The following is a 15,049-nucleotide window of genomic DNA, read 5'->3' as shown; positions in this document are numbered from 1 at the left end:
AAGAATTCTAAGAGGCAGAGATGAAGAGAGAAAGCATTCCAGGTATGGGGGACAGCCAGTACAAAAATGTGGAGTTGGGAGATGGAATGTTATGTGTAAAAAACATCAAGTAGACCGTTGTGGCAGAAGGGGACTAGTGTTAAAGAAGACTAGAAAGCTAGGAAGGGGCCTTATAATACAGAATTTTAAATGCCCCAAATCACCTATGTCCCAGGTTGTTGTGAGGATTAAATGAGACATTATTTGCAAAGCACTTTGTAAACCTTAAAGCACTATATAAATGATCGCTATTACTATTATATTAAAAAGGGGAATTCTATCTTGGAGATAATAGGAACCACTAGATATAACAGGAACCGCTCCACTGGAGTGGAGTAAGACGTGATAAGTACTGTGCTTAAGAAAAACCACTTGAGCAGATGTTTGGGGGCCAGAATGAAATGCAGAGATATTAACACTGAGATTCTGTAACTATGCTTCTTGAAGGATTATACTTGAATATCTTCCCAACTAGAATCTTATAAATATACATGTTATATCCTCCCTGAGTAAAATGTAAATTTAGGACAGGAACAACATTTCAGTTGGTCTTTTTATACTATGCCTTGAACAGTGGGCCTTGAAATCTTTGGTTTTGCTTTGTCTTTTTTTTTTATTCTGAACTTAAGAAATAAAACGAGCATTTCCATAACATAATAGAAAAGTAGATTGCATATGAAACTGAAAAGCCTATTATGTACAACTTGCTGTTTCTTTTAAATATATAATAAAATTATCATGCAACTTTTTTTCTTCCCTCCCTCCACCCCCACCCTAGAGATGGTCACCATTAGACACAAATATGTGTGTGTGTATATGTGCATACACACATATCTCTACATATGTAAACCCATTCTATACATACTTATATTTATTACTTCTTTCTCTAGAAGCAGATAGTATCTTCCTTCATATGTTCTTTGTAGTTAATTTGGGTATTTATAATAGCCAAAATGACTTTGTTGCTCAAAATTGTTCTTAAAACAGTATTGCTTGGATAGAGCACTGGCCCTAGACTCAGGAGGACCTGAGTTCAAATCTGGCCCCAGACACATAACATTTACTAGTTGTGTGACCCTGGGCAAGTCACTTAACACCATTGCCTGGCCCCCCCCCCCCAAAAAAACAAAAACAAAAACAAACAATATTGCTGTTAGTGTATATAATGTTCTCTTGGTTTTGTTCACTTCATACTTTATTTCGTGCAAGTCTATACATGTTTTTCTAAGACCATCAAGTTCATCATTGCTTATAGCACAATAGTATTCCATCACAATCATATGCCACAACTTGTTCAAGCCATTCCCCAATGGGCATCCCTGCAATTTCCAGTTCTTTGCCAACACAAAGAGATCTGCTATAAATATCTTAGAACATATAGATTCTTTTCCTTTGTCCCTAACCATCTTGGGAAACAGATCTAGTAGTGGTATGACTGGATCAAAGGGTATAGGCAGTTTAATAACTCTTTGGGCCTATTCACTGAATGGGTGTTGCCTCACTCAAAGTGAAAACTTCAAAAGACCTTAGCTTAAAAAGGTCAAGGTCTCCCACTGCATCCTGGGCATCCAGTCATCCTGATCAACATGTGGCCACTGGACCCAGATAGCTCTGGAGGAGAAAGTGAGGCTGATGACCTTGTACAGCCCTTCCTCACTCAAATCAAAGTCATTTGCAAGTCATGTCTTCATCTCCCTGATGTTATGGTCCTCTTCGAGAACAAAGGACAAACCACAACCTGTGCGTAGTCTGAGCTGCCTGGATGGGGACCCCACTGGCCAGTTCCAGTTGAGCAACTCAGCTCCTCTTCCTCTCTCCTCTCCTTTCCTCTCCTCTCCTCTCTTCTCCTCTTCTCTCCTCCCATTACCTGAGGGTGTTCTGCCCAAAGGAAGGTAAATTTTGATAAATTTTGATGGGCATAATTTCAGGTTGCTCTCCAAAATGGTTAGATTAATTCACAGTTCTACTAAGTGTGAATTACTGTCCCAATTTTTCCACATCCCCTCCAACGTTTGTCACTTTCCCCTTCCAACATTTTAGCCAATCTGATAGGTGTAAAATGATATCTCAAGGTTGTTTTAATTTGCCTTTAATTTGCCTTTCTCTAATCAATCTAATCAATAATGATTTAGAGCATATTTTCATATGATTATAATTTTGATTTCTTCATTAAAATTAAAATTAAAATTCCTCATTAAAAAAACTGCCTGTTCATATCCTTTGACCATTTGTCAATTGGGAAATGACTCAAATTCTTATGGATACAACAGAGTTCTTTATATATTTGAGATATGAGACCTTTATCTAAGAAATTGTCTATAAATTTTTTCCCAGTTTTCTTCTTTCCTTCTGATACATTAGTTTTATTTGTATAAAACCTTTTTAATTTAATGTATCCAAAATTATCCATTTTATACCTCACTATCTAAATAGACCTATATTGGAAAGATAAATTGAACAGGTCATAAGTGAGCTTCCTAAGAAAAAAGGCACCAGGACCAGACAGTTTTACAAGTGAATTATATCAAACATTTAAAATTATTGATCATAGTGATTATATTACATAGTTATAGAGCTGGAATTGCTACTTTGCATCTGTCTTATTCCTCCTCTGGTAAACTCCTGGAGGACGGGGCTGGTGACATTCTGATATTTGTTTCTTCAACTCAAAGTATATTTCTTTGAATATAGTGTCAAGGTTGAAATGACCTGAAGTGCCTGTCTTTCATTCATATCCCTCAAGTTACATCAAAATAAGACATTAAGCATTTTATAGATCATACCTAAGGCAGCCAGGTGGTGTAGCAGATAGAGTGCCAGGCCTAGAGTCAGGAAGACTCCTCTTCCTGAGTTCAAATCTGGCCTCAGACACTGACTAACTATGTGACCTTGGGCAAGTCACTTAACCCTGTTTGCCTCCACTTCCTCATTGTAAAATGAGCTGGAGAAGGATCTTTACCAAGAAAACTCCAAATGGGGTCATGAAAAATTGAATAAGACTCAACAACAACAAAGTCCATAGCTGGAACAATGCTATTGTTAAATTAAAGTTTTGTTTCGTGATAACACTAAAAGTTTTCCTATAGACACATATATCTGATATTTAGATATATGGCTGAGTTAGTAACAAAGAAAAGGGAAGTTAGTGTTTGTAATGCTTGATCCAGCAACAAGTATCAGTTACTGAAGAAATCCAGTGAAGAGCTTTTTGCAGATACCCTTTCTCATAGTACTGATTGGAATAAATATTGAATCTATCCATGAAAGTTTGCTATTGGGCGAGAAGAAAATTGGAGGACAAAATCAGGGAGGTGAATGGGCAGGTATTATCACCTACAAACATGTGAGGTCTGAAGTGAAAAGATAGTAGGTACACTTAGATTCTATGACTCTGCTTTTGGAAGGACCATCCCTGAAAATCTCCCCTCCTAGAGACTTGAGTGTTTATCTATTGCATCCTCCCCAAAAAGGTTGGGGACCGTTTTCCATTTTGTCTGCAGCCAGTGCCTTGCACACATGGGACACTTAATAAATCTTCATTCATGAAGTCATAGATCATACACAGATTTAGAGCTGGAAGTGGATCAAATTTGGGTTGGATTGAATAGCTGAATGAGACAAGGTGCCAGCCATTGAGGACTAAAATGCAATAAAGAATATGGCCACAAATAAATAGTCTTTATACCATGGTTTCATCTAGTTTTGGTCTTTATCCTGTGCCATCTCTTCCAATCAGCTGTGTAAAGTATTTCTTGTCCTAAAGCTGTCCCTTTAAGAAGTCTAGGAATGACACCAATCCTTCCACTTTAGTGTACTGTGGTTAGGTGAACAAGCGAGTGACCAAATTATCCAGCTGGTCTATGATTTTTCAATTCAATCAAACATTTTTTAGCTATGCTTTGCACATGAGAGGAACTCCATAAATGTTTGTTGAAACATTTACATTTTACTCAGGCACTAGGGGTATAAAAATTAAAAGCTAACAAAATACTTGGTCTCAAGGAGCCTATTTCTATTACATTGACTTTGTTCCCATGTTCTCTTGGCCTTTGTCTCTCTACCCTGGAATCCTGATGTCCAGCCATGAGATCATAATATCATAGAGTTAGAGGGACCTTAGAGCCTCTCTAGTCCAAGGCCCTAATTTCATAGATAAGGAAACTGAGGCTCAGAACAGTTAAGTGATTTGGACACGGTAAAATGGATAGTGAGTAGCAAAGCTGGAATTTGCCCCCAAGGTCCACAGAGTGCAAATCCAACACTTTTTCTTTCTTCCATTCTCTCCATACATAATCACTCCCCTCCTCAACACAGAGAGGGACAGGAGAGACAGAGACATAGAGAGAGACACAGAGAGAAAAAGAAAGGGGGAGGGGGGAAGAAGAAACAGAGAGAGAGAGAGAGCTAGCAGCTGTTCCAGTGTCTTTTCTCATGAGACAATGCTGTCATGACCTAGATGATTTCAGTTGCTCTCCTCTGGGCTGCCATAGGGCAGGGGAATTTTGTAGAGCAGGTAAGTGGTATGGATTTGTATAAGGAGATGGTAACATTTTTCACATTATGCTCAATACCCTTTCAGATGATGTGTAACATTTTTGGCTAATTGGCAAGTAGAGCACATTAGGCCAATGTTCCCAGGCAATAGTCTACAAAGATTCCCAGACATGTATGACATTACTCAGCAGGAGTTGCCACCTGAGTATAGAGATTACATGACTGGAGAAGTGCCCTAAATAACCTTTCCACCTGCTCCTCCTGGGGAATAGAAATCCTCCAACAGAAGCAAAGCTTTTCAGTTGGCTAATAAAGAATGCAATTGTCCTGGGAGCCAGAACAGTTTGGCTGAAATTCACAGTCAGGAAGGGAAGTCTTTCCTTCAGGTTGGTGAAGCAGGAAGTTGCTGGGGCCTGAGGTCACGTGACATAGTATTAGCAGGGTGGCATAGGGGAGTGAACTCTGGACAATGTTCAGCAGATGACTTCCAGAGTTACAGAATCTCAGAGTTGTAGGAATCCTCAGAGGACATTTAGTACGATGTATCACTGAAAAAAGAATCCCCTGTTGACAGACCCAGTGGGTAGTTTGGTAGTCTTCCACACCTCTTATATCTCAAGTTTCCTTATCTGTAAAGTGGACTGCCTACTTCACACACCTGTATGGAAGGATAGCACTTAATTGTAAACTGTAAAAAAGTTACGAGATGTGAGCTATTCTGTGAACCATAAATCCCTTTCCTGGGTCATAACTGAAAATTGAAAACTTGGATTGAATGCTCATAGAGAAATATATCCCTCTGTGTCATATGTATGTTACAGCTGGTGATGATCACAGGATTTAAAGTTGGAAGAATCCTTAAAGATTATCTCATTCAAATCAAGAAAAGCAGACGGCCAGAGGGTTGAGTGAAAGATTCATACACGTACCACCAACCTGAAACTGGATACCACAAACTGTCTAGGTGTCCATGAATACTTCCCAGGATTCTTTTAAAATCAGAAACCAGGTCTAAGTAACAGGAAAAGAACATTTCATGGAGAAGCAAAATGTCCATGAGGCAGCTGTGATATAAAAATGAATCAAAAGCTGGCAGATCCAGATCTGAGCCCTGACTCTGCCCTATGATTTTGGACAAGTCCCTTACCTTGGAACTGCACCTGATCCCCAAAATGGGCTATCTTGTCACCAAAGTCCCTTCTGGTTTGAAACTCCATGATTTTCCCTCTGCCTAGGTGATTTGCAGTATAATCCTCTGCCCCTTAAAACAAAAGAATTTGTGTCTTATGAGACATGTCAGGAATTGGATAGAGGAACATTTAGGTAGGAGTGGGTAAAACAGTGGGCTTTCTGGAAGCCCTTTTAAAGAAAAATGTCTACTTTCCCTAACTATGAAGCAGGTTCTGAGCTGTCTGGCTTCTACGCAGTGAGATAGAAAGCCAGCTGTAGGATAATGGAGATAAGCCTGGCTTTGGAGTCAGAGGTTCTGAGTTCAAATTCCCCCTGTACTGCTTACTTTCTGTGTGACTTTAGGCAAATTCCCTGGGCCTCAGAATCCTCATTTGTAACGTGAGAGGTTTGGAGTAAGTAGCTTCTAGTATCATATTCAGTCCTAGGTTTCCAATTCTTAAGAAAGACATTGATCATTTTCCAGAGTAAGGCAATCGGCCTGATGATTCATACCTTATGCACATCCGTTGAAGGAATAGGGCGTAATTAGCCTGGAGAAGAAAAGACTGGGATGAGTTGGGGAAAACATAATAATATCTTTCAACGGTTGAAGGATTATCACCAAGAAGAAGGGGTAGACTGTTCAGCATTGCCCCACAGAGGGAAAAACTAGCAGCAATGGGTAGAAAGAAGTTGCGAAGAGGAAATGTAGGGTTGGTGTCAGGAAAATCTTCCTAACAATTAGACCTATTCACTTCTGGTCTCTACTGCTATTTGATACAGTTCCAAAAATGCTAGCTAGAACAACTAGTCCAGAAAAGGAATGTAAGATATGAACATTTGCCCATTTGCAGACCAAATGATGGTTAACTTAGAAAAATCCAGAGAATCAGTGAAAAAATAAGATAGCTGATTAATATTTTCATTAAAGTTACAAGCTTCTAAATATGCAAAACTCACCAGCATTCTTACACAGAACTAACAAAAATAAAAATAAAAATTGCTGAAAAGAGAAGTTCCATTCAAAATAATCTACTAACTCAGGACTTGTAAAAATACAAGTATCAAAATGTTTGTTTGTTTCAAGGGATATAAAGGAAAACTGAAAAATTGGAAAATATTTATTGTTCACAGTTAGCCCATGCTATTCTAATGAAAACAACTATACCACCTAAATTAATTTACAGATTTTGTGTTATACCAGTAAAAATGCCAAGGAAGAATACTTGAGAAAACCAGATAAAATAGTTATAAAATATATTTGGGGTATAAAAAGTCTAGATCCTTGAGAGGAATCATTATTTAAAAAAAAAAGGAAGAATGAACCTATAACTAGATCTCAAACTTTATTTCAAAGCAGTCATCTCAATTACTTGGCTTTGTTCAAAAACATGGAAAAGTAAATCAGAGGAAAAGAGAAGACAAGCAAAGAACAAAAGTAATACAGCACAGCACTTCAGTAGTTGATAAACAGAAATACAAAAACCAAACAAACAAAAAAAAAAAAAACAGGAGGAAGGCTTCCCCATTAGACAAGAACTGAGGGGAAACTGTTAAACAAAAGTTGAGTTTGGATCAGCAACTCATATGACATACCATAACACAGCCCATATGGATGGTTGACTTCTAAAGAAAAATCACTTCATTTTTAAAAAATAAGGGAGAAAGTGTGAAGGTACTTTGCACCATCATGGGTGGGAGTGGGGAAGTCCTTGACAAGACAAAGTAGAGAGGAGATTATAAAAGACAAAAGAGATGATTTGAATTACATAAAATTAAAAGGCTTGTGTCCAAACAAAATCAAATCAGCTAGCACAAGAAGGGAAATGGTTAAGTAGAGGGGGAAAAATTTGCTTCATATATTCTGAGTAAGAGTTTGATATCTGGGATACATAGAGAATTGACAAAATCTGTAAGACCAAAAGTCATTCCTGAGTAGGTAAGTGATCAGAGGAAATGAAGAATCAGTTTCCAAAAGAAGAATGTCAAGCTATCCAAAAAAAAAAAAGATAGGAAAGATGGCTGTAAGTCACAAATAAAAGAGACATGAGAGGTTAAACAACTCTGTCACTATGAACCATATGAGAAGTCTCAGAGAGGATGACCAGAGTCACTGTCAGAGAAGAGGACAAATTGGTACAATGGCATGATGTTGGTGGATTAATGCATTGGCCAACTTTGAAGAACATTTGGGAATGATATAAGAAAAGGTCTAAACCTTTCATACCTTTTGACCTGACAATCCCATTCCTGGACATATATACAAAGGTTGAAAGAGAGCACATTGGACCCATCCAATATATGCCCAAATATGCATAGTTGCACTTTGTGGTAGCAAAAAAAAAAAAAAGGAAATAAAGTGGGTATGCGGCTGTAAATGCAATTATATTCATGTATAGTGTGTATGTGTATTATACATACACGTGTGTGTGTGTGTGTGTGTGTGTGTGTGTGTATAATGCAAGAAATGATGGGTATGAGAAATTGTGAGCAGCCCTGGAAGACTTGTAGGAATTAATACAGAAGGAATTACAAAAAGCAAGTTGACAACATACATAAGAAATAAAATAGTGTCAACCCAAAACAAGACTAAAAGGTCATAAGACTGGTGAATTGTATCAATAACCTTTCCGGTCTGGAGAAGTGATAATGAATCTTCATTCCTACCACAGTCCACTCAGTGGAGACCAGGCAATTATAGATGCAGAATGTGGCATATATTGTCTATTTTTTTAGTGTCTATTGTTTGTGCTTCAATCTTTATGTTTGTTCTAAGGGAAAGTTCGGGGGTGGGGGGGGGGGGGGCATCCAAAGGGGAAAGACTCTGGTGTCAAATCAATAAAATATTAAATAATTAGTGTGATCCAAAGATAGAATGGGCTTCTCTCTAAAATCTTTCTTTTTTCTCCTATGACTTTACCCAGGAATTCATCTAGAAACATCAGAATTTGTTCTAGTTTCTAGTATTTTCCACCAGAAAAACAACAACAACAATAACAAAACATGAAAGGAAAGGAAAGAGAGTCCCAATTACCATGCAAGCAAATGGGGAAGGCTGAGAACAGGGGGCTGGGGAATGAGGGAATGAGGATTTATCTAATACCTACTAAGTACCAAGCACTGTGCTAATACACCCAATTCTCTCTCTCTCTCTCTCTCTCTCTCTCACACACACACACACACACACACACACACACACACACACACACACAAACCTTAAGAGGTATAAACAAGGTAAGACCTTATTTTACAGTGAGGTTTAAGTGACATGTCCAGGGTCACAGAGCCAGGGAGTGTCTGAGGTTAGATTTGGACTCAGGTCTTGCTGACAGTGCTGGGCTAATGCTCTATCAGCCTGTGAATGGCCTAAGCAAACACTGACTAGAAGAGACTTTGTTGAAACTGAGCCCCTCTCCCTGTCACCCAACCCCCAACTCCCATCTCTCAGAAGGTAAAAGAAGTGTAATCAGGTCCATTTGTCATCAGTCAGGGCAATGACTTTCCTTTCCAGTGGGCCTCGGCCTTGCCCTGGGCTTGTGCAGACAGTCTTCCCTGCAAGGGGGAAAACACTGGGCTCCCTAGAGAGGTGACCAGCCTGAACTCCCAAGGCAAATGTCTCCCTGTGGCTCTGAGCCTTGCTGCTAATGCTGCTCTTCTCTGCAGATCCTCCTCCAGCTTCCAGGTGGTCCTTTCCACCTCAGCGCCTGATCCCCAGAGGGCTTCGGGAATGCAGAGGGCTCTTTCCAGGGCACCGAGTCCTGGGCCTGTGTGTAGGGAGGCCTTGTGCTCTGGGGGCAGTCTCTCCCCTCTAGTTCTGCAGTCTATGGAGCCGTTGTCTTCTCAAGAGCAGAGTTGAGATGAATCTTTGGCCACCAGGGTCCTCACAAGAAGGGGCAAGGATAGATTTAGAGCTGGAGGAGACCTCAGAGGTCAGGGAGAGCAAGCCCTTCATTTTAGAGGGAAGGAAAAGAGGTCAAGAGACTTGACCAAGGTCACACAGCTAGTAAGCAGCTACAGTGGAATGGCTTCCCAGAACTTCCTGGCTCCCAGCCCAGCACTGGAACCAGAACACTGGGATCCCTCTCAGTAAGTTGGCACCCGGTCAGGGAGAGACAAAGGAGTCATCAGTGGGGCGATGGGGATTCAGGATGAGGAGATTGGACACCTTACTAAGGTTTTAGCCGAGAGGAAAGGGGGTGGGGGGGGGGGGGGGGGGGGACTTTCTGGGAACATGAGGGGGCTGGGCAGGCCTGTCCCTCTCCCCACTCCACCACGGACCCTAGGCAATATACTTTTCCTTTCTGTCTGACAAACACACATGTATACACACACAATCTCACAGGGGCTGTGTTTCATAAACATACAAGATATAAAGATCTAAAAGGATTTAGTTTGCCTGGTCTGGACAACACTGGTTACTAAGAGGCTATGGATGTTTGTGATTTGTTGGTGGAAAAGCCAATGTGAGTTTGAATGTGGCTTTGCTTATTCCTGTCCCGACCTGGCCCCTAACGCTCTGTAGCCCTTGGATGGTGCCTGTGCAAAGGAGGTTGGTGCCATACTTGTTACAAAGCAAAGCTTCAAAGGTTCTTGTTGCAACGGTCGCCACTTTGTTGCTCCAGGTTTGCCAGAGTATAGGAGTTGCTGTCTTTAGAAGCCCTCCATCCCTTCCCAGTTCTCTTTGATACATAAGGCCCCAGGAGATGAAGTCCATGTGACCCCCGGTGTGGCCTTTCTAACCTTTACCCGTGGGGGTCAGCAGTCTGGCCGCTGTATCTGGGGGGAGGGGGGAGGAAGGTGAGAGATCCTAGGAGATAGTTCAGCCAGTTTGCCCTATTATTTCTCAGATCTATTTGGAGGAGTACAAGAGTGGGTGAGGCAGCTCTTCCACAAAGTGGCGTGGAGAAAGGCTGGATGGGCAGGATCCAGGGTGCTGGAGGTCCTGGTGGAAGGTCTGGGAGAGCAGGCAGGTATAATCGAGGCTCTTATGAAGGGAGGAAGAAGGGTCTCTGGGACAAGTCTTTCCCTTCCATGCTCCCGACCTCTGATTTTGACTTTCCCTGGAGTTCCTAAATCTCAGCACCTCGTAGTACCACTTAGGGAAAATAGGCGGCCCGGGAGGTGGGAGGGACTGGGGTGACTTGGGCAAAGAGAAGAAATACCTCCTCCCACAGGTCTTAGTGGTCCCCATCACTATAGACAGATATACAGGTCCCCTTTATCTCTCCTCCACTTCTCCCCTTTCTCTCTCACAGAATGCATTCATCCATTCTTGTCCTCAAGAAGCCCACACCCGACTTACAGAGTGAATGCTATGCTATAATTATTGTGATGCATCCTTATTTTTCTTCAGCTTTTGAATTTTTAATGCATGAAAACAAAGGGTTCAGTGCATTTTTTTTTGGGTGCCAGGTTTAAAAGAATCCCTTAGAGAAACATGATCTATTTGTTTTAGTGAAGGAAGCAGAGCAACCTACGTTCCAGACGTTGCTGGTGTCAGGACATTGAGGGACGTCTAGTGTGGTTCTTTCCATTCAGCCATGAATTAGGTTGGGGGACAAATTAGGTTTCTGCCATTTCCTTTGCTCTGAAGCTTTGAAAATGAAAGGGTTATCTGGAACCTACTGTGTGATACTTGTGAATGGAGATCCAGGGAACCTACTGTAAAGGGTTGTAGACTAATGAGGCTCTTCAGAACTGCTTAGAACAGGCACGTCAGAGTGGAACGTTTCATATTCCTCCCGACTTTGCGGGTGCCGATATGAAGCTTCATATCTCTCCCCCTTTCATTCATCCAAGTGCTTTCAAGGATTTTATTGGCACTAAGGCAGCTCAAAAGAAGAAGCTAAACAGGCCGTGCAATCTTTCCTGCCCCCCACCCCAAGTTCGTGGTTAATGTGTCTGGTGCTCCTCCTTACTCGATAATCTCCATAACCAACATGTATGCATGAAAATGGGGAGTCAATGATTCACGTTTTTCTAGACCCTGTAAATGGGGCATGTAAGTTGTGCCCCTGGCCACCAGATCCCCGCATATGTAATCCACTCTTGAAATTCCCTTGGAACTGAGGCTCCAATTCCATGGGGTGGGGTATAGGTGTGTGTGTGGGGGGGGGCTTCAAAGCACTCTGCATCGGTCCAGGCACCTCTGTTTAGGGATGCCGCCACGGACTTGAAGAAAGTAGGTCTCCTTCAGTCTCTTATGGGCTGCTCTGACTCGCCTTAACTGATCTCCTTAACCCTGGCGCCTTTTGCTGTCCCGACTTTCCGGTCCTGCTCAAGCCTTCGATGCCCTCCCCTTTCCCTCACGAAACGATTACCAAAAGGGAAGGAGGAAGAAGGAAGAGAGACTTGGCCACTCTAGAAATTACAGCTTTGGGGGGGAGCGACCACGGAGATCCCTGCTCGGTGCCTCCCTTGCCCTCGCACCGCCATAGTGCTGTCCAGACCGAAGCCCTCCAGAAAGCCTCCCCTCCTCCCCTCTGCCGAAGAACTTCACAAAGTCAAAGTTGGAAGGAAATCTGCAGGTCATCTAATTTATGCTTGAAGTGGCCACTTTTCCAAAGCCGCCTCTCTAGACTAGAGCTCCTCCTCCGAAATCCAGGGGCTGTTGGGGGCCTTTGCTGTGCCTGCTCAACAGTTCCTACATAAATCGAGTTTAGCAACAGCTGCGCGGCCCCCCGCCCCCACGGGGCAGCGCCAGAGCTCATCCTGCTCAGCTCATCTTAGGCTACTTTCGGGAAAATCGGTCGTAGCAGCTGCGTTCAGTTATCAGTGAATTCAAAAAAATGCACCCAGCCCAGGAACTGTTGGCTCGGTTGGCGTGGTTGAGCTCTGAGGAAGGGACCGACGGTCGCCCCTCACCAACAAACCAGCAAAGCAGCAAAGCAAAAAGCCTCTGGGTCTGTCAGCAGGGTCTTCTCCCTTTCGGGCTGGACTCCCTGGGGGTGGTTGCCCGGGTCGCGTTTCCCCCGGCAGGATTTTCCCTCTCTGGCTCCCGCCCTCCAGGTCTCCGCTTCTCCCCTCCCCCGCCCCACGCCCCCGCGCCGGGTGGCCCCTCCCTTCCCCATTCTCCATTTTCTGTTTTTTTTGCGCTCCTACCCAGCAGAGCCCGAGAAGTGAGCGGAGCCATTTTCCTTGCTCACGGGCGAGGAGGGCTGGGACGGCGCACCAATCACAGGGCAGCCCTTACCTATATATAAGTGGGTCAGCTCGGAGCTCGCTTATTCGCGAGTCCGCGGCGTCCTCTAGTGACTTCTTGCTGTTGCTGCTGTATCGTCCCTTCGCTGCCATGTCCGAGACGGCACCCGCCGCTCCCGCCGCCCCGGCCCCTGCAGAGAAGACCCCGGCCAAGAAGAAGGGCAAGAGGGCCTCGGCCGCCGGGGGAGCGCGGCGCAAGGCCGCGGGTCCGCCGGTGTCGGAGCTGATCACGAAAGCCGTGAGCGCCTCCAAGGAGCGGAATGGCGTGTCCCTGGCAGCCCTGAAGAAGGCGCTGGCGGCCGCGGGCTACGACGTGGACAAGAACAACAGCCGCATCAAGCTGGGGCTCAAAAGCCTGGTGAGCAAGGGCACCCTGGTGCAGACTAAGGGCACCGGAGCCTCGGGCTCCTTCAAGCTGAACAAGAAGGCCCCGACGGCCGACACCAAGGCTAAGGCCAAGAAGCCGGCGTCGGCCAAGACCAAGAAGGCCGCGGGCGCTTCCAAGAAGCCCAAGAAGGCGACGGGGGCCGCGGGCGCCAAGAAGAGCGGGAAGAAGAGCCCGAAGAAAGCCAAGAAGCCGGCGGCCGCCAAGAAAGCGGCCAAGAGCCCGAAGAAGGCCAAGGCAGCCAAGCCCAAGAAGGTGGCCAAGAGCCCGGCTAAGCCCAAGGCGGCCAAGGCCAAGAAGGTGACCAAGCCCAAGGCGGCTAAGCCCAAAGCCGCCAAAAGCAAGAAGGCAGCGGCCAAGAAGTAGAGCTCGAGCCCTCGAAACTTGACACACCCAAAGGCTCTTTTCAGAGCCACCCACTCACCTCAGAAAAAGAGCTGAGCCTACGAACACACAAGTCCCCTATAGAAATTAGTAGTGTTTCTAAAATCGCCATGTCCGTTGATGTAAGGCGGAATACCCAAATCAGGAAAAACCCGAACACTAACACCCCCCCCCCTTCCCCTTTCTTCAAAACTAAATAATTAATATATAAAACAAATGGGGAAAGGATTCTTCCACTCACCCCCCCCCCGTTTCCATCTTTTTCCCCCCTCTCGGACCGCCCCTAGCCTAGGCTAATAATATACTACTTACTCCATACGTACTGATTTATTTGCTTGCTCCTCTCATATGAATGAATGCCTAAATGATGGGGGGAGGGGGGGAGGAAGTTCGTTGCTCTTTCAAGTCCCGTTACCCCCCATACTTGTATTGTAGCTCGGATTTTTCTTTCTAGCAGGGGGGAAGGGAAGGGGAATGGGGTTGGGGTGCCCCGCCCTACTGATTTTGCTGTTGCTCCTTCTGGGCCGGGCCAGAGAGAAAGCAGAAAACATGTACTTTATGGACATCGAAGCCAGGAACACGGGAAAGTCCCATGCCAAGCAAAAGGAAACCGGGGCGGTCACAGCTACTCTCGTGAGAACGTGGGTGGCTCTGAAAAGAGCCTTTGGGGTGTGGACCTTCCACGAGGGGAAAGCAGCGCCTTACGCCCTCTCACCGCGGATGCGGCGGGCCAGCTGAATGTCCTTGGGCATGATGGTCACTCTCTTGGCGTGGATGGCGCACAGGTTCGTGTCTTCGAACAGCCCCACCAAGTATGCCTCGCTAGCCTCCTGCAGAGCCATGACGGCCGAGCTCTGGAAGCGCAGGTCCGTCTTGAAGTCCTGAGCGATTTCGCGCACCAGGCGCTGGAACGGCAGCTTGCGGATCAGCAGCTCCGTGGATTTCTGGTAGCGCCGGATCTCCCGGAGAGCCACGGTGCCAGGCCGGTAGCGGTGAGGCTTCTTCACGCCGCCAGTGGCCGGGGCGCTCTTGCGGGCAGCCTTGGTAGCCAGCTGCTTGCGGGGCGCTTTGCCACCGGTGGACTTACGGGCGGTCTGCTTGGTACGGGCCATTGCGAGCGAGGAAGAACTAAGCTTCTCCTGTGCTGGAACACGACTGAGAACTGCACGCCAGCCGGTAGCCTTTATAGACGCAGAAGCACCCTGATTGGGCTGAAGGAGTTTGAAAGTCCCGCGCTGAGCCTGCATTGGCTGGCGACGCAAACCAACAACAGTGCCTTGCCATTGGGCGTTCCAGGCGCTTTCCGGTTTGCCAGCTCTCAGACGCCCCGCCCCGCCCCCCCCCCCCCCCCCCCCCCCCCCCCCCCCCCCCCCCCCC

At 45.1% G+C, this 15,049-nt stretch overlaps 2 protein-coding genes across 2 annotated transcripts; one reads left to right on the top strand and one right to left on the bottom strand.

The window, feature by feature from the left end:
- The first annotated feature begins 12,956 nt into the window (after positions 1 to 12,956).
- Positions 12,957 to 13,901, top strand: LOC114043011 (histone H1.4-like). The gene has a single exon (XM_027861828.1). It carries the CDS (start codon positions 12,995 to 12,997, stop codon positions 13,652 to 13,654), a length of 660 nt encoding a protein of 219 aa, XP_027717629.1. The 5' UTR covers positions 12,957 to 12,994; the 3' UTR covers positions 13,655 to 13,901.
- An 88-nt stretch (positions 13,902 to 13,989) lies between these two features.
- Positions 13,990 to 14,966, bottom strand: LOC114043013 (histone H3-like). The gene has a single exon (XM_027861829.1). The coding sequence runs from the start codon at positions 14,917 to 14,919 to the stop codon at positions 14,374 to 14,376; it is 546 nt and encodes a 181-aa protein (XP_027717630.1). The 5' UTR covers positions 14,920 to 14,966; the 3' UTR covers positions 13,990 to 14,373.
- Between the last annotated feature and the right edge of the window lie 83 nt (positions 14,967 to 15,049).

This window comes from Vombatus ursinus, unplaced genomic scaffold, assembly GCF_900497805.2.
Source record: "Vombatus ursinus unplaced genomic scaffold, bare-nosed wombat genome assembly UNPS02014768.1, whole genome shotgun sequence".
Classification (NCBI taxonomy): Eukaryota; Metazoa; Chordata; class Mammalia; order Diprotodontia; family Vombatidae; genus Vombatus; species Vombatus ursinus.
Note: the sequence above shows the minus strand (reverse complement) of the source record. Positions and strands in the feature narration are given on the sequence as shown.